Here is a 22,055-nt window from a genome sequence, read left to right on the forward strand (position 1 = left end):
TCTACCCTCAGGGAGATGAAAGGTCTAGCTATAAACAAAACTGACCTGGTTCTCTTTCCCTAGGAATCAAGACAGAGGGATTGTACCGTACCGTGGGCAGCAATATTCAGGTTCAGAAGCTGCTGAATGCCTTTTTTGGTAATGATTTTAATTTCATAATTCTTATTGAGAATTGTTTATGTTTTAGGAAGAAATGTAGTCATACAAGAAAGGAGACATTGCTAAAGAAGGTTGTAGAACATATTAAAAATATTTTCCAAGGTAAAATGTACATTATTTTGCCTCCCCTGGGTTAGATACCATCTTGCCTTGAAGCAATGACTAGCATCTCTCCTTTCTCATATCTTATTCACTCCTCAAACCCTTTGCAATATGGATTCTACCCCATCCTCTTCATTAGAACTACTCTGGCCAGGCTTAGAACGTATCTTCCTATGAAATCCAGTGAACACTTTTTAGTTTCTATCTTGCTTGATCTCTTTGCTGACTACTCCCTTTTTGCAACTTTCTCTCTACATGATTTCAGTGACTCAACAGTCTCCTGATTCTTTTAAGATCTTGTATTATTCCTTTCAAGTGACTCTTGTCCTTGTCAAGTGACTCTTGTCCTTTCTCTTCTTCCCTTCTTTTGAATCTTGTCTGGGTATTTCCCAGCATTCTATCTGCCCTCTTCACTCCTTCCTCTACATGTTTTCCTAATGATTGATTTTTGTCTTGGGTATAGATCACATTTTTATTTTTTACATATGTCTAGTAATTTGTGTTGGATGCTGGACATCATGGTTTATTGAGTGTTTCCATTTGTTGACTTCTTTTAAAGAGTGTTGAATTTTGTTTTGCAGTTAGTTATTTGTGGATCAGCTTGATCTATTTAAGGATTCTTTTTTAAGCGTTTTAGGACACATATAAGTATCCTTTCCTGGCTAGTTTAGCCCTACTTCTAAGCTCTGACTTCTTTTATCTCTTCATTCTTACTGATTGGAACTTAAACATCTGCTAGCTTTGTGTGAGTTCTAGATATTGTTCAGCTTAAAGCTTCCTGGTATTCCTTTGCCTAACCTCATGGATTTTTGCCCTAGGCACTCATGGTTTCATATTCAATGACAGCCTCACGGGGACTCATAGGGTTTTTTAAAAGTTATTTTTCTACATAGCTCCCTCTTCTCTGGTACTCAGCCCTGCAAGTACTTCCTCAGCCTCTCTGAGCTTTATTCTTTGTCTCTTCAACTTAACAAGACATCTTTGCACAGCTTGAGTTCTCACTCCTCATGCTACCATCTAGAAAGTGCTTTTAGGTGGCAAGCTGTGGCAATGCTAGGGCTTATATTGTCTTCTCTCTTTTTCAAAGTCATGATCCTGTACCGTATATTATTCAATGACTGAAAACAGCTCTTTAATACATTTTGTTCAGTGTTCTAATTGTTACAACAGGAGAGAAAGTCTGGTCCCAGTTACCAGAACATGGCCAGGGGTGGAAGTCCCTCTATATGATTCTTACTAGCACCTCTGTGCTGATGGCACCCCAAAATCACCAGTCCAGACAAAATCTCATGAATTCTAAACTCAGGGATCCAGTTTCCCAGGGGACCTGTGCTTTTCAAACATATTTAGGTCATGGCACACACTAGAATAATCATATCTGTGTAGCACACTCAAGAGATGGACAAAACTGATCATGGATGAGGCAATTAGCCCCAAAGGTTGAGAGAAACAATATTGAATTGTTGCACAAGTTTTCTGTACATAGATGTTCTACAAGTGCCTGTGTTTGACATGTCCAAAACTAAACTCATTGTTGTATTCTTTCTGAAAATCTGTTCTTCCTTTTGTGAATGGTGGTGAACTGTCTGGTAAGCTTTGTTCTCATAAAGTATCAGAGAACAAACTGAGTGCAGAAAGCTGCAGTTTGGATAAAGCATATTATTTTTGGTCTTTTCTGTGATGCATAGCTTACCTTCTATAACCCTGTAGGCCTGACAATCCAACCCTATTAGCACTTAAGGGTGTTGCAGCATCCAATAATAGCAGGTATGGAAATTTTGCATTGCAAATTACATCATTGATGCTTCAGTATCTGTTTTTATTTATCACTTTACATTGTTGACTTTTTTTTTTTTTTTGAGTAAAGGTAGATTTACTCAAGGAGATACATACTCCATAGACAAAGAACAGTCTGTTTCAGAAGGCAAGAGAAGGGCCATGAGGTATAGAGTTTGGGTGCTCAGTAGATACACACTGTAGACAGAGTGTGGTCTATATCACTCAGAAGGGAAAGGAGCCTACATAGTTGACTTATAAAAATTTAATTTGTCTCATTCCTGGCCAATTTACATTGTATTTTTATAAGCTTAAGGACATTTTTTCATATATAAAATGGTTGACAGCATAGCCTAGGATATTTAATCTCTGAAAAATTATTGATCTCAGATCAATTATTTAGAGTTCTGTTTCCAGTATCATTACATTATTCTACCTGATACATAATAAGCTAAAAAATGTCATGCTAGGCATCCTACTGATTCTGTTACAGGCTTCAATAGAACTGAAATGGTTTCTTCAAATCACACATGACAGTACAATTCAGTTAAATTATCACAGATAGTGGCAGGGTTTGCATATTGCATCACTTCAACATCAATCTCCAAATATCAGTAGTCATAGGGATATCTGAAAAATAGACGAGGAAGTTCTGAATATAGATATTAATAAGTATAATATAAAACAATGTATTTTACCTCTATATGCATAAAACTTGTAAACCCTGGTCCCTGCTTCAAATGTAACAAATTCTAGATCTAGTGATGATCCTCATTCATTTATTCATTCATTTAGCAAATATTTGAGTATCTACTAAGGGCCAGGCACTTAGTATTTAAGCACTTAAGTATATTAAGCACTGGGCAGACCACTTGTGTTTCCTACTTTTATGGGGTTTCCATTCTATGGAGAAGACTGTCTCTCAGCTAGCTTATAATCTACAATTATGTTGGGAGACCTCCCTTCTAAGCTTCTTTTATGTTAAGTCTTCTAGAGATTCTCACTGGGATATTCGAAGTTGTCTTGCTTATTTTGACCTACCCTGATCTTTTCCCATACCACTAAGTACTGGCCTTCTTGACTTCATATAGAATTACCATGATTTATCTAGGAGGAAGAGCATTCATTTCCTTTTGCTGGCATGGTTCCTTTGTTCTTATGTCGTGTGCTCTATGCCAGTCAAAAAGATCCTCTGGCCACTTTTTTTAAAAACCCAAACAATGTATATACTACTTTCTCTATGATATCTCCTACAACACATGACTGTGGGCTTTCTTCTATTGTTTACTAAAGCCTTCTATTCTTCCCCTATCTGTCCTTTTGGCAAATAAAATATAAAAAGTCAAAGGGGGCTATCTGCAATTAATAATTATTTTTCAATCAGTCTATGGGTTGGTTACTCCCACTTCTTCCCCACCCTAGATTGTTGCATGATGCCCTATGTTAATAGAGCCCACAAATGTGAGGGATAGAGTCTTCACTCATGCTGAATCCATCAAAAACTACCTTGATCTGATCACCTCAGAGATAGCTTGATACCACATCTAAGAGTTCTGCTTCTCCACCTTTTACCAAGCTATAGGTATCTCATTAATGATAATGCCTACTGTAATCATTATAATGTTGATAATCATAATTATGCTCATGGTAATGTGATACGTAGCACACTGTGGTCACTCAGTTTCTATTCCTTCACTGGAACTCTGAGTTCATGTGCTCCAGAGACTAAGTATTTCACAATGACTGGAACAGAGGGGTGAGATGGGGTATGGAGAACAAGGAGACTGGATATATGAACAGGGGTCCTTGATGAAACTGAACCTGGCTAGGACACCATACAAACAAAAGCACTGTACCTACAATAGAGTTACCATGCTACAGTCCTATTGAAATAAATGGGATTGAAGTTGGCGTGGTGACTGTGGTAACAGATCACTAAGATGTTACTTGTTTAGGCAATTAAATTTCTCCTTTCACATTTGTACTATTAGAATAAAATACATTTTCATTTCAGAAACCAAGTGGAATACCACCTATATAATCACATGTAGAGAGAGTAGAAATGTGTACATATGGATGATAGTAGACATTTTCCCCCAAATTTAATGCAAAGTATTCAGCACCCTTAACTTTAGTATTATACTTACATATATCTATACAGATAGATAATAAATATATATTAAATAGAAGCAACTTCAAATTATATGAGCTCTTTGGCTGAAGGAGAAATAAGTCCCCTAGAAAGAAAACAAAACCATGCCACACTCCACTTCAGGAGTTACAGAACTTGAACTCTATACATTAATATTTAAAGCAATTCTACATGTTAATAATATTTATTATAATCCAGTAAAGTGGGGAGTTTTAACCTTCAATACCTATCAAAATACTTTTATGCCAAAGTCCAAATCCAAATGTGTGTGTATTTGTGTGTGCATATATTTTTAAAAATCCATATAGGTTCAATGCAGTAAATCATGACTATATTACCAACCTACATACTTCTTTATACTGGATTATAGTTGGTTACAACGTTGTGTTAATTTCTAGTGGACAGCATAGTGATTCGTGTATATATATATATATATATATATATATATATATATATATATATATATCCTTTTCATACTTTTTATTCTCAGATCATGATTGCTTTGAACTAGCACTACTGGAGGCTGAAATAATTTATCATAAATATTTAATATTGTCTTTAAAATTATCTCTTATTTACCTTTAGTTTTGAAGCTGACTTCAAAAACATTTAGAAATAAAGTTGTCGTCTGAACATTTGTTTTCTCTATTGTTTTCTCAAGATCTGAATAACTGATACCAAATTTATCTTTAGTTCCCAACCAACGTGTATTGCCCTTTCTTAACATTCCTATCAATATGTGAAAAGTGGGCTAGAAATTTTTGTTTCAAGGGTATTTTAACTTACAAAAAGATAAATTAAACCTGACATATGAATCTGTCAACCCCTTACCCCACCTGCTCCCTGCTGCTGGGTTTCTGATCTAGGGCCAGCTGGTCAGTTATCTCACCATGAATAAGTAACCAGGGTATTGTTCTCATTTGTTTTTGTATTTCATATTTGTTTTTGTATTGCTGCTGTAACAAATTGCCACAAAGATAGTGGTTTAAAACAACACAAATTTTTCTCTGACAGTTCAGGAGACTGAAGGTCTAACATCAGTCTTATGGATTTAAAAATCAAGATGTTGGCAGGATTGCATTCCTTCTGGAGGCTTTGGAAAAGAATCCGTTTCCTTGCCTTTTGCAGCTCCTGGAAGCTGCCCACTTTCCTTGTCTCCTATGCGCTAAAACAGTGTATCAGGTGGTAGGTATATAGCAGAGAGCAAGGTAGACAAAAATTCCTTTTCTTACAGAGCTCCGAGTCCAGTAGCACTATAATTCATGGATATAGAGTCATACATTTTCCTCCCAGAGTAAACTCTGGAATATTCCAGATCCAGGTTTCGATTAATCTCTACTGGCAGCACGGGGACATAAAACAGTAGAAGAGAAATCACAATATACCGTTTGGAAAAAAATAGCCTACTTCTTGAACAAGACCTTCTGTAATATTTCTATGAAGCATGTAAGGAAAATACATTAACTTTGGGATAAGGTAAAAGTATTCCTTTTCCTGATACGGAGTATATACCTCATTTCCTCTGTCTAAACTCAATCGGTTCTCATTTTCTTACAGGTCCTATTGCTTGTCTTCTCCCTCCTGTCTTGACAAACCCCTTCCTCCTTTTCTCTAGACCAGTCTTACAACTCTCTCCATCTCATTCATTGATTCACCTAGTCTTTATCGAATGCCTAGTATTTGACGGGCACTGGTGTTTATGACTACTGTTTACTTCCCTTTATTTGTTCTTTTCTCCCATTCTTCACATATTCCTTGCCTTCCATTCTAATATACTATGAATAGCAATTTACTTCCATAAAATCTCTCCCATTAGCTTATATTGGAAATGCTTCTAGATATAAGTAGCAGTCAAAGTAATCAGAAATGAAAGGCTAGTCTTCCCTAGATCAAACCTAGATGTCATCTGGGAAAATTGCATTTACTGAATTCTCAGGTAGATAATACATCCTCTAGCATTTCTCTATCTATGTTTCTTCATCAGATGCCTGTATTGCTAGGAATCTAGTGCCCGGCACAGTGGTTGACACAGGAAATATCTGTGGAATGAATGTGTGCTTTAGTGAATTAACTAACAATATCCCCAACCGAATGACCACAGCAAAATCCATCTATAATTCTGTGTGTATCCCTAATAATGGTACAAGTAATTAACTGCCAGTTACCTTGAGCAAAGTTCCACATACTTTTTCAATTAAAAACAGCAAAAATTAGAAACCAACACATTTGTAGAATTAGAATCCCCAGCGAATCCCACTGTAGTGTGAATACATGTTCTAAATTGATTTTATAGATTGATGAGTCTATACTTGTACTCACAATTTTACATTCCATGGTATGTGTTAAAAGATAAACTGAGGCATATTAAAATTTTTAAGAGTTTATTTAAGCAAAAATTGATTTGAATCAGACAGCACCCAATCTAGCAGATAGAAAGGAGCTCCAAGTTGCTGTACAAAATGAAGACTTTTATAGCCAGAAGGGAGCAGGAATAAGAAAATAATACTGGCATAAAAGAGGGTTGCTTATTGCAAGGTTACTTTTATTTAGGGTATAGAAGGGATCTATCAGGCAAATTAACTAACTAGCATTCATCAGGTAATTCCTGATTACTACATTAAGATTGCATTTCTGGGAAAGCCGAAATTGTAATTATGTCTTGGTTTGCTGACAGGGAACTTAGCATAAGAGACTCCATATTGGGCCTTCTCTCTTGTTTTTTAACAGTACAGAATGCTATAGAATACTGGGAAGAGAACTAATAAATTATGACTGAAAGCTCAAAACCCACAAATAATGGGCAAATTTAACAATAAGGAGTTTTGTACTTCAGAATTAAAGTAAAGCAATAAATGTTTCACTCTTCTATACTAACTATATCTTAAAACAAAATTTTTTTGGTTGTACCTGTCACCTATCACATTGTATTGAAATTATCTCTTGATACATGTCTCCCCCAGGATAATTTTTTTTCCCTCAGAAACAGGAACCATTGCATATATAGCTGTACTTGATACTGTTGCACAAAGTCCCTACCCTATATAGTTTCATGAACTATAGCTGCCATGAATCTCTATAGATAACATTAGGGTTACTGGAGAATAGATTCCTGTCTTATGCAGGAAAGAATTCAAGATTGAGGCATAGTAAAGTGAAAGCAAGCTTATTTAGTGAGATACACACTTCAGGAGTGTGATCTGTCTCACTCAGAAAGGAGAGCGGCTTAGGAGACACACACTCCATACGCAGAATGTGGGCCATCTCAAAAGGTGAACAGGAAAGAGGTCATGAAGTATGAGGGTGTTTAGTTTAAACTAAAAATAGATACACACTCCATAGAGTGCAGGCCATCTCAGAAGGCAAGAGAGAGAATGACCACTAGGTGTGGGGTTGTTAGTTATTATGGGCTTGGTAGTTCCATATGCTAACAAGTGGGATGGTTATTCCAACTATGTTGGAGAAAGGGCGAGGATTCCAAGGAATTGAGCACCCTCCCCACTTTTTGACCTTTCATGGTCAGCCTGGGAGCTGTCATTGTGTGCCTGTGGGTGTGCCATGAGGCTCAAGGTCTACTGGAAGTTGAATCTTCTGCCATCTTGGTTCTAACCAGTTTGTCCTGTCCTCAATGGCTGTGTCATTCCTTCAGTGGCTGCGCCCTGCCCCCTTCCCTCCTATCTCGTTAGTATCATCAAGTTATTTGAACTGACATGTAATTAATATTTGGGATAACAGATAGTAATTGGCAAGTCAGTAGTTTTTTCATATGGAGGCCAGAATTCTTAAAGATGCTTCAATCCCAATCAGAGGACATTCTTCATTTAAACTATGTAGATAAGAGTGGGCAAAGGGAGACTGTAGCTCCTTTTCTCTGTTTGAGGACATCTTTTATTTGTCTATCTTACTGCCCTCATCATGCCCTCACTGTTGTTCCTTTTTTGGTCAGATGCCCAGCCTTCCTGTAGTCTGTTCTTACATGGTTAGTTAGTTCAGCTTTGAGCCTTCTCCCCATCCCATTTGTGGTTTTGGTTTATTCCTTTTTTGGGCATGTTGTGGTCTCCCTCTAGTGGAGAAACTGTGATCTCAGAAAAAGGAAATAAGCAATGCAATCTCAATCAGGCTGTTTGGTCGCACCTCCATATTTGTCCACCTTCTGAATTTTTGCTCATCAATTAGATTTCTGTTCTGTATCCTCTGAAGCCAAACCTTATCTTACCCCAAACAGTTAATCACTTCCTCTTCTCTACCAGTTCTGTATTTTTCCCTTTTTCTATTATTGTACATTTCATGCTGTGATATAATTACTTCTGGGATTATCTGCCTTGCTCACCCTGAGTGTCTTGAGGGAGAGGGAGTATTTCTTAATCTTGGTTGAGAATCATGTATACATGCATATGCAAAATTTCTAGAATCTTAATTTAATGAACTATGACTGAGGGCCTTTAATATCTCCCATTTCCCTCTGAAATTCCTGGGAATGTCTGAAATTTGGGACACTCTTACTGTTGCCAGAGAATAGGTTCTTGCCTCCTGCAGGGAAGAATTCTAGAACAAAGCATAGTAAAGTGAAAGCAAGTTTATGTAGAGAGATACACACTCCATAGACACAGTGAGGTCTTTCTCACTCAGAAGGGAGAATGGCTTAGGAGATACACACTCCATAAGCAGAATGTGGGCCATCTCAAAAGGCAAGAGGGAGAGAAGCCATAAAGTGTGAGAGTGTTTAGTTTAAATTAAAAGTAGATACACACTCCATAGACAGAGTGTGAGGTGTCTCAGAAAGCAAGGGAGCGAGTGACTATGAGGTTTGGGGTTGTTAGTTATTATGGGCTTGGTAATTTCACATGCTAACAAGTAGGAGGGTTATTCCAACTATGTTGGGGAAGGGGTGGAGATTCCCAGGAATTGGCTCCCCCCTCACTTTTTCACCTTTTATGGGCAGCCTGGGAACTCTCATGGCACCTGTGAGTGTGTCATAAGCCTCCAGATCTGCCATCTTGATTCTAACCAGTTTATCCTCAATTGCTGTGTCATTCCTTCAGTGGTTGTGCCCTGACCCCTTCCCTTCTATCTCAATACCACCAAATTACCTGAGTAATATTTAGAAATGTTAGCAGAAGTGGTGTCAAAGCTTCTTGGTCAGGGCCTCTCTTTTCAACATCAACTTCACTTCTTCTAAGAACCCCTTCAACCAGGCTGTTATCTGTTGTACAGCCCTAGTTCAGTGCTTGTATCTCTGCTTACTTTTTGGATATAAACTGCTCACACCTCCTAGATTTCCAAAAAAGCCAAAGTGGATCCTGCTATTTCTCTTTTCTGCTCCTTATGAGCCCCTCCTTTACTCCTTACCTCTCCTGCCTTCCTTTCCTCTCCCCCTTCTTCCTTTTCTTCTCTTCTCCCAACTGACCCAGATTCTCTTTCTCTTTCTATTTTTCATCCTTTTTCTGTGTGAGTCCTTCTATCCTAGGAAGCTTCTCTTCCCCAAGTGGTCAGCTCCCCTAGGACCCTTCATTTCCCTGGGGGTCCTCAAGATAGGGCCCACACAGTGTATATTGGTTATTCCACACATAGAGGCTCCCCTAGTGGAGAAACCTAGTGGTTTCTACCCTCAGGAAAGAAACTACAGGAGCTTCTTACTAAATTAGTCCTAAGATTTTACCAAACTGTAATTGTTTGCATTCTTCTAGTCTGGGGGCCAGTTTCTACAGGACCTTTGCAGTCATGTCAGGATTTTATTCCTTAGCGTAAGAATAATGAGAAATCAGAGAAGTGTTTTAAATAAGGAATTTTATGAATCAGGTTTGCATTTTGTTGACTGACAATTCCAAGAGGCTACCAAATAAGTATTTTGATCAGGCAAATCCAAATTTCTTGCTTATTGCTGTAAGAAAGGCCACTACCATGACAACATTGTTTTAGTATTCTCTCAGAAGAGCAAAATCAAAGTGGGGGGAAGTGCATATTTATTTATTTATTTATTTATTTATTTATTTATTTATTTATTTATTATTTATTTTTAACATTTTTTATTGATCTATAATCATTTTACAAAGTTGTGTCAAATTCCAGTGTAGAGCACAATTTTTCAGTTATACATGAACATATATGTATTCATTGTCACATTTTTTTCTCTGTGAGCTACCATAAGATCTTGTGTATATTTCCCTGTGCTATGCAGTATAATCTTGTTTATCTATTCTACAATTTTGAAATCCCAGTCTATCCCTTCCCACCCTCCACCCCCTTGGCAACCACAAGTTCGTATTCTATGCCTATGAGTCTGTTTCTGTTTTGTATTTATGCTTTGTTTTTTTGTTTTTGTTTTTGTCTTTGTTTTTTGGACTCCACATATGAGTGATCTCATATGGTATTTTTCTTTCTCTTTCTGGGTTGCTTCACTTAGAATGACATTCTCCAGGAGCATCCATGTTGCTGCAAATGGCATTATGTTGTCAATTTTTATGGCTGAATAGTATTTCATTGTATAAATATACCACATCTTCTTTATCCAGTCATCTGCTGATGGACATTTAGGCTGTTTCCATGTCTTGGCTACTGTAAATAATGCTGCTATGAACATTGGGGTGCAGGTGTCATCCTGAAGTAGGGTTCCTTCTGGATACAAGCCCAGGAGTGGGATTCCAGGGTCATACAGTAAGTCTATTCCTAGTCTTTTGAGGAATCTCCATAGTGTTTTCCACAGTGGCTGCACCAAACTGCATTCCCACCAGCAGTGTAGGAGGGTTCCCCTTACCCCACAGCCTCTCCAGCATTTGTCATTTGTGGATTTTTGAATGATGGCCATTCTGACTGATGTGAGGTGATACTTCATTGTACTTTTGATTTGCATTTCTCTGATAATTAGTGATATTGAGCATTTTTTCATGTGCTTATTGATCATTTGTACGTCTTCCTTGGAGAATTGCTTGTTTAGGTCTTTTTCCCATCTTTGGATTGGTTTGTTTATTTTTTTCTTATTAAGTCATGTGAGCTGCTTATATATTCTGGAGATCAAGCCTTTGTCGGTTTCATTTGCAAAAATTTTCTCCCATTCCGTAGGTTGTTGTTTTGTTTTACTTATGGTTTCCTTTGCTGTGCAGAAGCTTGTAAGTTTCATTAGGTCCCATTTGTTTATTCTCGCTATTATTTCTTCTAGGAGAAAATTTTTGAGATGTATGTCAGATAATGTTTTGCCTATATTTTCCTCTAGGAGGTTTATTGTATCTTGTCTTATGTTTAAGTCTTTAATCCATTTTGAGTTGATTTTTGTATATAGTGTAAGGGAGTGTTCTAGCTTCATTGTTTTACATGCTGCTGTCCAGTTTTGCCAACACCATTTGCTGAAGAGACTGTCTTTATTCCATTGTATATTCTTGCCTCCTTTGTCAAAGATTAGTTGACCAAAAGTTTGTGGGTTCATTTTTGGGCTCTCTATTCTGTTCCATTGGTCTATATGTCTGTTTTTGTACCAACACCATGCTGTCTTGATGACTGTAGCTCTATAGTATTGTCTGAAGTCTGGGAAAGTTATTCCTCCAGCCTCTTTCTTTCTCTTCAGTAATGCTTTGGCAATTCTAGGTCTTTTATGGTTCCATATAAATTTTATTATGATTTGTTCTAGTTCTGTGAAATATGTCCTAGGTAATGGGAAGTGCATATTTATATGAGGTTTTGAGGATCTGGTTTAAGGCTGGCCTTTCATTGTTGGGTTTTTCATGATTGAGATTGGGTAAAGTTCATGATATCAGAATTATCAAATTTTAAAAAGTTATACCAAATTGTAGAATATACATTTTCAAGAGTATTGAAGGGAAACTTTGAAGTGTAAACAGTTATTTGATAAAATCCTTTTGAGAGTTATTCTGAGAAGTGACTATTTAGAGGAAAGCTACTTGATAGTCATTGTTCAGATAAGTGGATTTCCAGGTAGTTGCTGAAACAAAAATATTTGCAACTATCTCTTACTGACAAGAATTTCCTAAAATAGTAATTCATGTTAATGCAATACGTTGAATAATAATCATGTTAATGTAGACTGCAAACTCGGGCTGCATTTGCTTTACATTCTCCTTACCCTCTCGTGTGATTCTTCAGTCTCAGGTAAGCTTCCCAACTTTTCTGTACTTATGGAACTCTTAGTGTCTCCATAATTTTCCACACTGTGTCAAGTCCAAAAGAAACAGCTAATATCTTCATTTATTAAATAAAATCCAATCAACTTACTAAGTATACATGTCCTAACAACTTAGTAGCCACTAAAAACATGATACACATAAATTGAAAGAAAATATTTTATTTTTATTAAAAACTTTATGGTTGAATGGTCCCCATTATATCTTTTTTCCTGTTGAATATGCTTTAAAAATTAACATTTTTAAAGAATAATGATTTAAATGAAAAGAATATCTGCTCTTCCTAAAATTTTTCAAGCACTAAAACTTTTCATAGAATATAATAAAAGCTCACCCTACCTCTCACTCCTCAGAAGTAATTATTTTAATATGTGGTGACCATTATTCTAAGTATCTTTCTCTCACTGTATACATAAACCATTTTAGAAAAATGAGGTCACAGTATAAATGCTGCATAATCTCAGCAATGTCAGAAAATTTGACAAGTATGTACATTATTACCACTACTAAGGAATAATATTCTGTAAGTACTAGTCAATGAAAGACAGGAGAAACAAGGTAGAAATATAAAAGTTGGAAAGGAGGAGGCAATGCTATATATTACAGAAAATGTCATTGTATAACTGGAAAAATTAAGACTATCAACTGAAAAATGTCTTAGAGTATTTAGTAAGGTGGCTGATTATAAATTTACTGTGCAGAATTTTTTCCCTATATACAACAATAAAATATATAAGAAAATGGAAGAAAAGATTCCTTTTTATGGAAGTAATCAAACCTTTTAAGTACTAGAAGTCAACTTGGTAAGAAATGTATAAGTTCTATGTGGAGAAGACTTGGGAATGCTAAAGAGAGACTAGATGGAAGGCTTGAATACATGGAAACACAGAGTCACTTTTTGGCTAGAGAAACTCAGTACAGTAAAGATTTCACTTGTATAATGTATAAATGTAATACAGTCCTGGTGAAAAGATAATTGGAAATTGTTTGGGAACCAAAAAATTCTGCTTCTCAAGTTTATTTACATGAATCAAGTTGTGAAGAGTGTCACAAAATATTTGGAGTCAAAGACTCATACCAGATAATATCATATATAGAAGGCTATAGTTGACAAAACCTATTGGAAATCGGTGCATGATTAGACAGTCAGAACAGCAGAACTGGATAGTGAGTTCAAAAGCAGATCTAAATATATATAGAATTTAGAGTATGATAAAAGTGAGATTTCATTGGAGAGATGGTAGTTTATTTTTTAGTTTTTTTCCATGAGCGGAAAAATTTATATAGAACTCTGTGCCCTATTCATAATGATTTATTTTTTATAATCAAGAAATATTTATCCTGCAAGAGCAATTCTGAACAATCACAATTAAATTATATTATAAAAGAGTATATTAATTATGGAACATTTCTCTCCAAAAATATTTATCACATGTTTCTATTTCTCAATAGTATAGTACATTAAGGCATGAGTCTTATTTTTTCATTCTGTCTTAGGATAGAGTACTTATGTTTTATACATAATTTTTTTTTTGTTTCTTAGACCACCTTTTGAGTGGTCATCCCATAGTACAGTTCCATGCAAAAAGCCGAAAACTATATAAATATTTCTGTGGAAGCTATATACATTTTTTTTGTGTTAAAGTGGTAGAATAGCATCTTTGATTATAGGAGGCCACTTGAAAATGATGTTACATATCCAAATTAAAAATTTTATTGTGGTACTGCCTTTTCTGGACAGATCACAATATATAAGTTATTTTCATATTTGTATTCTCATTACTGATAGGCTTAACGGTAAACAAAAATAAATAGAATTAAACATCTCACTAAATATGGGATAACATTGCTTGACTTGTCTTGACCTCTATAATAACTTTTCTGTGCAAAATGGAAAAGATTACCAGATTATTTTCTACCTCACCTCTATCCTTCTCACCTATGTTTGGTCTTTCATTACCTTGGTTATTCAAAATACTTGGCTCTTCTAGGAAATTCTGGGATGGAAGTGGTACAAGGCATTGAATGGAATAGAACCTAGGAACATATTTCCCTTAGCTGTGAAGCTGAGAATTTGTTATGGTTAACCATCTAAAGTGGAATTCCACTGGGGTAATGATGGTTTTAAAGAAAAACAAATATTCTGATACTTGTTTAAAAATAAGGAAGAATTTATTCAAGACTATTGCAGTAGGTGTCAAAACTATGCCCATAAGAGAAAGAGATTGGGCTCTACTCCAAATACAACAAGAACAAGTATTTATAACAAAGGAGCAGACTGGGGGCAGGGGACAGTTAGTGGATGGAAAATTACCAAAAGCAGACATCAAGGGTAGAGGGAATTCTGGATAACCTGACCAAATAAGATTCTTGCTGAGGGCAGGCTAGGCTGATAAGATATATCAAGGGTCTGGGATAAGGAATTCAATAAATATCATGATTGATCAGATATTAAGGGTGGGAGAATTCTTTCTAAAATGACTGCAGAATTCTTTCTAAAACTGAGTTCTGCAACAACAGACACTGAAACCCAAGGTTGAAGCTCAGTTGAGAAGAGGGCTCAGAAGAGTAAAGATTTGGTCAGAGATTCTTTGTCAGTCCCTTCTCTTGATCAAAGAAAGAATCGACACTCATTTCTCCTTTGAACAATGTAAGTCTATTTCCCATTTGGTCACCTTTTACTCCTTGAGGACCAGTGGACCCATCTGTTGTGACTTGGCAGTAGGGCAGCTAGTTAAGAGGATTTCTAGGTGTTATGTTCATAGCATCCTGAGTAGCATACATGGCAGCAACTTCAGACATGAAGATTGTAATACATGATCTGTTGTGATTTCTTTTAAGTTTTTTTTTTTTTTAATCAGGTTGCCCATCTTCAGGTTTCAGGGCTTTGGGAAGAGGGCAGTTTTAGTCCTCAGTGATGCCAACTCAGGAGGATGGGAAAAAATTGGAAGTGTTAATTTGCAGAGTTGCGGCCAGATATTGAAGGAAACTAGAAGAATTGAGAATTTGGTAGGTACTGACAAAATGTGCAAGATAGTAGAATCCAGTCCAAGTAATATGCTGATAAAATAGTAAAATGCAATTGACCAAGAGGTGAAAAATAGCTCAGAAGATAGTAAACAGAACTAGAATCTAATAGCTCATAAGGATGTGCAACAGTTTTCCATTGAAATGTAAAATGTCTCTGTAGTCATTCCCTCATTTTGATTCCTGTTTAGAAAATAAGTGTGATCTCATTAGATGTGGCCCAATTTTTTACAGAAATGTACCAAGAATGGTAATTGACTACATAGGCCTTTTAAAATTTGCTTTGTTGGAACTTTCTATAAGGAATCTCAGATTATATGAATATCCAGTTTTCCTAGCACCATTTGTTGAAAAGACTGTTCTTTCCCCTTTGAATAGTCTTGGTACCCTTGTCAAAAATAATTTCACCACGTATGGGAGGATTTATTTCTCGGTTCTCTATTCTTTTTCATTAGTCTATGTCCACCTTTATTTTAATAACACACTGTTTTTTTCCCTCATGACGACATTTTTTCCCTTGTGATGAGAACTTTTAAAACCTATGCTCTTAATATCACACTGTTTTGATTACTGTAGCTTCATAAAAGACAAAATGCACCAGACAATTAAGGGGATTATTTTATTCAGGCTATTGAAAATAGCTGGAACCTTTGTTACTGAGGAACATCTCAAATACATATCATAGAAGAGGAAGGAAATTTGGGGTTTTATGGAAGTAGGTAAGCAAAGGAGTTATCATGAGTTTTACCTGAGTCCTACAAAAGGACAGAGATGTGTCTTACATGCAAGGAAGTTAGTTGTTCTTCTGGACACAAAATGATGGGGGTGGGGGCCGTTTCTTAATCAGTCCTTTTTCCTGGGAACACAGAGTTCAGATGAAGTTCAACATTGTTACTATGTTAAGTTAACTCCTTTTCTTTGCCAGGATTTGGGTTAAAATACTATCCTGGTTTTTGAACAGAAAATGATTTAGTTTCTTAAAAATAATTATTAGATATTTCAACAGGAAAAACATGCTTTGGCTTAAATAGTTACATTTCTTTTTAAATCATGCTACAATTTATTTTTTCAAACTAAATACATTAAGCGTGTAAAAGTTATGTTTTCAAATAACTCTGCCTTTCAAAATAATAGTTTGTGTGTAACTCAGAAGACAGTTTTTAATGTACTTAAGTAGCATAATTAATTTAGTTTTACAATATAGAGTTGTTCCTAAAACTTTTTCTCCATTTTTATTGTTGAAACAATCTCACAATAGTGATGCTTATACCTACACTATACAGGGCAAAATTTCTAATTTTTTCACATAATTCTGAATATTTTATGGTTTCTTGAGGTTTTAGATGATTCATTCCTAGCAAGACTGGCATTAATTTTTTTTTCTTATCCTAAATGGTAAAGTTCTATATTTAGAATAAGTCCAAAATTAATCTTCATAACCCATAAGGCAAAATCCAAGAACAATTTAAATGACAAGTCTATAACAAAATAATATGATTGCATAGTTAGAACGTGTCTTTAATAGAAAAAAAAAAAAGAGTCAGCCACTGCTAATAGTGAGAAAGTGCTTTCAATGATTCAAGGCTAGACTTTCTGCTTTTATTCACTCATTTTTAAATTGAGGTTCAATTGATGGGCAGATAAATATACAAATCTTAAATGTACATTTTTTTGACATTTAAAAAATGTTGTCTATTCATGCACTAAAGAGCACAAATCTCAATGAATTTTCATGAGGTAAACAAACTTGTATAACCAACTACAAATCAAGACATAGAACATTACCTGCATTCAGAAGTCCCTTTCTGACCTCTTCTAGTCACAGCCCCATAACAGAGGTTAACTATTGTTATGATTTCCAACAGTATAGACTACTTTACTTTGTTATTGTTTTTTATACAATAGAATCATACATTACATACTCTTCTGTGCCTGGCTCCCTTCACTCAAAATTAAATTTGAGAAATTCATCTCTATCATTGTATATGGTTGTAATTTGCATTTTCTCAATGTTGTATAGTATTCTGAGGTATTAACATACCATAATATATTTATTTATTCTGTGTTCATAGACATTAGGGTTGTTGCCAGTTTAAGGCGATTACAAATGGCACTACAATGAACATTCTTATAGATGCCTTTAGGTGAATATACACCTGCATACTGTTATAGATATAACTGGTAATGAAATTGCTGGGTCATACAGTGTGTATATGTTCAGTTTTTTAAACTTTATTGAGGTTTTTTTCTATCATAAAATCACTAATTATAATACAATGATTTTTACTAACTTTAGCCAGTGGTGTACCCATACCATAAATTAGTTGTAGAACATTTTTACCCTCCCAGTAAGATCTCACAGCTGCATTTAAGGTTGATTCCTGTTTCTAACCTCAGCCCCAGGCAACCAGTAAACTTTCTGTCTCTATAAATTGGCCTTTTCTAGACATTGTGTAAAATCTGAATCATATAATACGTGGTTTGTGGTTTGTGGTTTTTTAAATTTATCCATGACATACCTGTACATCAGTAGTTTGTTCATTTTTTTAATGTTTTTGAAATTTATACATGACATACCTACACATCAGTCGTTTATTTGATTTTATTGATGAATAGCATTCTATTGTAGGGACATACTACGACTTTCCATTCTTCAGCTAATGAGTTGTTTCTAGTTTGTGTGCAGTTTGAATAATGCTGCTATGAATATTTGTGTCCAAGTATTTTTGTGGACATACATTTTCATTTCGCTTGGATAGGTAACTATGAGAGGAATTACTGTGTCATATAGTAAATTTATATTTAACTTTTTGAGAAACTTCAAAACTGTTTCCAAAGTGGCTGCACCATTTTATATTCCCACCAATAATACAGAGGGTTCCTGTTTCTCCACATTCTCACCAACACTTACTATTGTCTGTCTTAATTTTATTATAGCCATATAAGAAAGTATGAAATGATATTTCATTATGGTTTTAATTTTCATTTCCCTAATGATTAATGGTGTTGAGCCCTTTTCTCATGTACTTAATACCCATTTACTTATCTTCTTTTGTGAAATGTCTATTTATATCTTTTGCTTATTTTTGTTTGTTTGTTTGTTTGGATGTTTGTCTTATTATTATGGAGATCTAAGAGTTCCTTCAACATTCTGGGTATAAGTCCTTCATCAGATAGTGTTTTTCGTATGTTTTCTCCCAATCTGTTGCTGGTCTTTTTATTTTCTTAATGGTGTCTTCTGAAGTGTAAAAGTTTTGAATTTTGATGAAGTCTAATTTAAATTTTTTTCTCTCATGGACCATGCTTTTGGTGTCATATGTAGAAAACTTTGCTAACTCAAGGTCTTAAAGATTTTTCTCCTAATTTTTTGGAAGAAGTGTTTATCATTTTAGCTTTTATATTTAGGTCTTTCATCCATTTGTTATTAAATTTTGCATATGGCATAAGGTGAGGGTCAAAATTCATCTTTTGTACAATTGGATATCGAGTTGTCCTAGGAACACTCCTTGAACAGACTTCCTTTCTCCAGTGCATTGCTTTGGCATATTTGACAAAATCCAGTTAGGTGTAAATATAAGAATCTATTTTTAGACTCTTAATTTTGCTCTACTGATTTATATATCTATCCTTATGCCAGTGTTACACTGTCTTGATAACTGTAACTTTATAATAGGTTTTGAAATCAAAAAGTGAATGTCTTCCATATTTTTTCCTGCTTTTTTAAAATTGTTTTGCATAGTCTAGGAATTTTTCATTCCCATTTGAATTTAAGGTTCTTCTTGTTAATTACTACCTAAAAAGCCTATTAGAATTTTGATAAGGATTGTAGTGAACCTATAAAACAATCTGGGGAGAACTGCCATTTTAACATTATGAGTCTTTGACTTACTCAGTTTGGGCCGCTATAATAAAAATACTAAATACTGGATGGCTTAAACAACATTCATTTCTCATAGTTCTGGAGGATGAGAAGTCCAACATATATGCCTGCAGATTCAGGGTGTGGTAAGGGCTCACTTCCTGGTTCATAGACAGCTGTCTACTTGCTGTGTCCTCACATGGTGGGAAGAGAGTGAGAATTTTCAGGAATCCTTTTTATAAGGGTACTAATCCCATTCATGAAGGCTCCAGCCTCATTACCTAATTATATCCCAAAGGCCCCACCTCCTAATACTATCACATTGGGAATTAGGATTTCAATACATGAATTTGAGGAGGGCAAAAACTTTCAGCCCATAGTATTCTTCCTCTCATCCATCCAAAATTATGTCCTTCTCATATGCTGAATACATTCATTCCATCCCAACAACCTAAATAGTCTTAGCTATTTCCAACATCAACTCCAAAGTCTTAAAGTCCAAAGTCACATCTACATATCATCAAAATCAAATGTGAGAATACTCAAGGTATGATTTATTATAAAGAAATACCACCCCAACTGAGCCTATGAAAGCAAACAAGTTATGTGCTTCTTAAATGCAATGATGAAACAGGAATAGGATAGACATTCCCATTCCAAACAGGAGAAATAGGGAAGATTAAAGGGGTGATGGGTCCAAAGTGAGTCCAAAACCTAATAGGGTAAACTCCATTGAACTTTAATGCTTGAGAATAATACTGTTTTTTTTGTTTTTGTTTTTTTTTTTTTTTTTTTTTTTTTGGCTCAGTGCTCTGCCTTCCAGACCTACTAGGGCAGAGGTCTCACTTTCTGAACACCCTGAGGTAGCAACTTTACCTCCACAGTGCAGCAGGACATTACCTACAAAGTACTTCTCTTTGGTGGCCCTGCCCATTCCACAGTTCTCTGTGGAAGAGATGGCTGCACCACCAGGGCTTGAAATCCCACCCCCATGGCTCTGCTGGGTTTTGGTTGCACCCACTGAAATCAAGGTGGAGGCAGCTCTGCCCACCAGGCCCATCCAGTCTGAGCCTATGGCAGCCCTAATCATCTCTAAAGAGCTTTCTGTATTCTTTCCTTGTCTTGAAGAATAGTGCATGTTCATAGCCAAATAGCTCTATGGTCTAGTCCTGTAAGGTCTAAGAAGTCAAACCATCTCCCTTTATTTGATCCCATTTTCTCTGTTTCATTTAATGCCAATTAGCAATGTTTCTGCTACTGGCATAATCCCATCTCTGTTCCTCATTATTGTTGAGTTAGTTAAGTAAGTGGTTCATACTCACATTAATCTTTTCCAGTGGTCAGTACACCACACCTTTGGTGTTCTTGTTCAAACATGTCTCATTTTTTTGTAATATGGACAGGCTGAGAGTTTTCCAAATCTTTAAGCTTCTATTCAACATAGTCTTGGAAGTCCTAGCCACAGCAATCAGGCAAGAGAGAGAAATAAAAGGGATCCAAATTGGAAAAGAAGAGGTAGAAGTGTCACTATATGCCGATGACATGTTACTATATATAGAAAACACTAAAAGGTCCACACAAAAACTACTAGAAATAATCGAAGAATTCAGCAAGGTAGCAGGTTACAAGATTAATGTACAAAAATCAGTTGCATTTCTTTACGCCAACAATGAGTCAACAGGAAAAGAAAGTAAAGAAACAATCCCCTTTAAAATAGCACCCAAAGTTATAAAATACCTAGGAATAAATCTAACCAAGGAGGTTAAAAACTTGTACGTGGAGAGCTATAAAACATTGATGAAGGAAATTAAAGAAGACTTAAAAAAATGGAAAGATATCCCATGTTCCTGGATTGGAAGAATCAATATTGTTAAAATGGTCATACTGCCCAAGGCAATCTACAGATTTAAGGCAATCCCTCTCAAATTACCCAGGATATATTTCACAGAAGTAGAACAAATCATAATAAAATTTTTATGGAACCACCAAAGACCTACAGTTGCCAAAGCATTACTAAAGAAAAACAAAGAGGCTGGAGGAATAACTCTCCCAGACTTCAGACAATACAATAGAGCTACAGTAATCAAAACAGCATGGTATTGGTACAAAAACAGACATATGAACCAATGGAACAAAATAGCCCAGAAATGAACCCACAAACTTTTGTTCAACTACTCTGGTTCCTTTTTGTTCAATAATTTTATCTTCAATTACTTTCTCTCCTCTTACCTTTTATTAATTAGATAAACAGTTATTAATTAGATAAACACTACACGTAGAAATCTCCTCAGCCAAATATTCAATTTCATTACTTACAAAACACTACCTTCTACAAAACACTAGAACACAAACAATTCAGCCAACTTCTTTGCCACTTTATAATAAGGATCACTTTTCTCCATTGTCTAATAACATGTTCTTCATGGAAACTTTCTCTGCCTCTCTCCTCTTTTCTTTCTGAGCTTCTATTAGAATTGTCTTTCAAATTCTGTTGATTGTAGTCCAGCCTTTTTCTAGCATGCATTGCAAAATTCTTCCAGCCTCTGTGCATTACCCATTTCCAAAGCCACTTCCATATTTTTAGGTATTTGTTACAGTAGCACCACTCTCCTCTTACCAATTTCTGTCATAGTCAGTTTGGGTACCCATAATGAAAATATCATATGCTGGGTGGCTTAAACAACAAATATTTATTTCTTATAGTCCTGGAGGCTGGGAGGGTCAAGGTTAGGGTGCTGGCAGATGGGATATCTGGTGAGGAACCACTTCCTGGTTCATGGATAACTGTCTTCTCACTGTATCTTTACATAGTGAAAAGTGAGAGTAAGAGAGTTCTCTGGGGTCTTCTTAA

The 22,055-nt window shown here is 35.6% G+C and overlaps 1 protein-coding gene across 3 annotated transcripts in view; it reads left to right on the plus strand.

The window, feature by feature from the left end:
* Positions 1–22,055, plus strand: part of OPHN1 (oligophrenin 1) — a 586,519-nt gene that overhangs the window by 360,410 nt on the left and 204,054 nt on the right. For all 3 annotated transcript variants that reach the window (XM_010973648.3, XM_010973647.3, XM_045509198.2), the window contains exon 15: positions 64–138. In XM_010973648.3, the coding sequence (XP_010971950.1) occupies positions 64–138 (75 nt within the window). The remainder of the gene's footprint in view (positions 1–63; positions 139–22,055) is intronic.

The sequence above is a fragment of the Camelus bactrianus genome, chromosome X (assembly GCF_048773025.1).
Source record: "Camelus bactrianus isolate YW-2024 breed Bactrian camel chromosome X, ASM4877302v1, whole genome shotgun sequence".
NCBI classification, from domain to species: Eukaryota; Metazoa; Chordata; class Mammalia; order Artiodactyla; family Camelidae; genus Camelus; species Camelus bactrianus.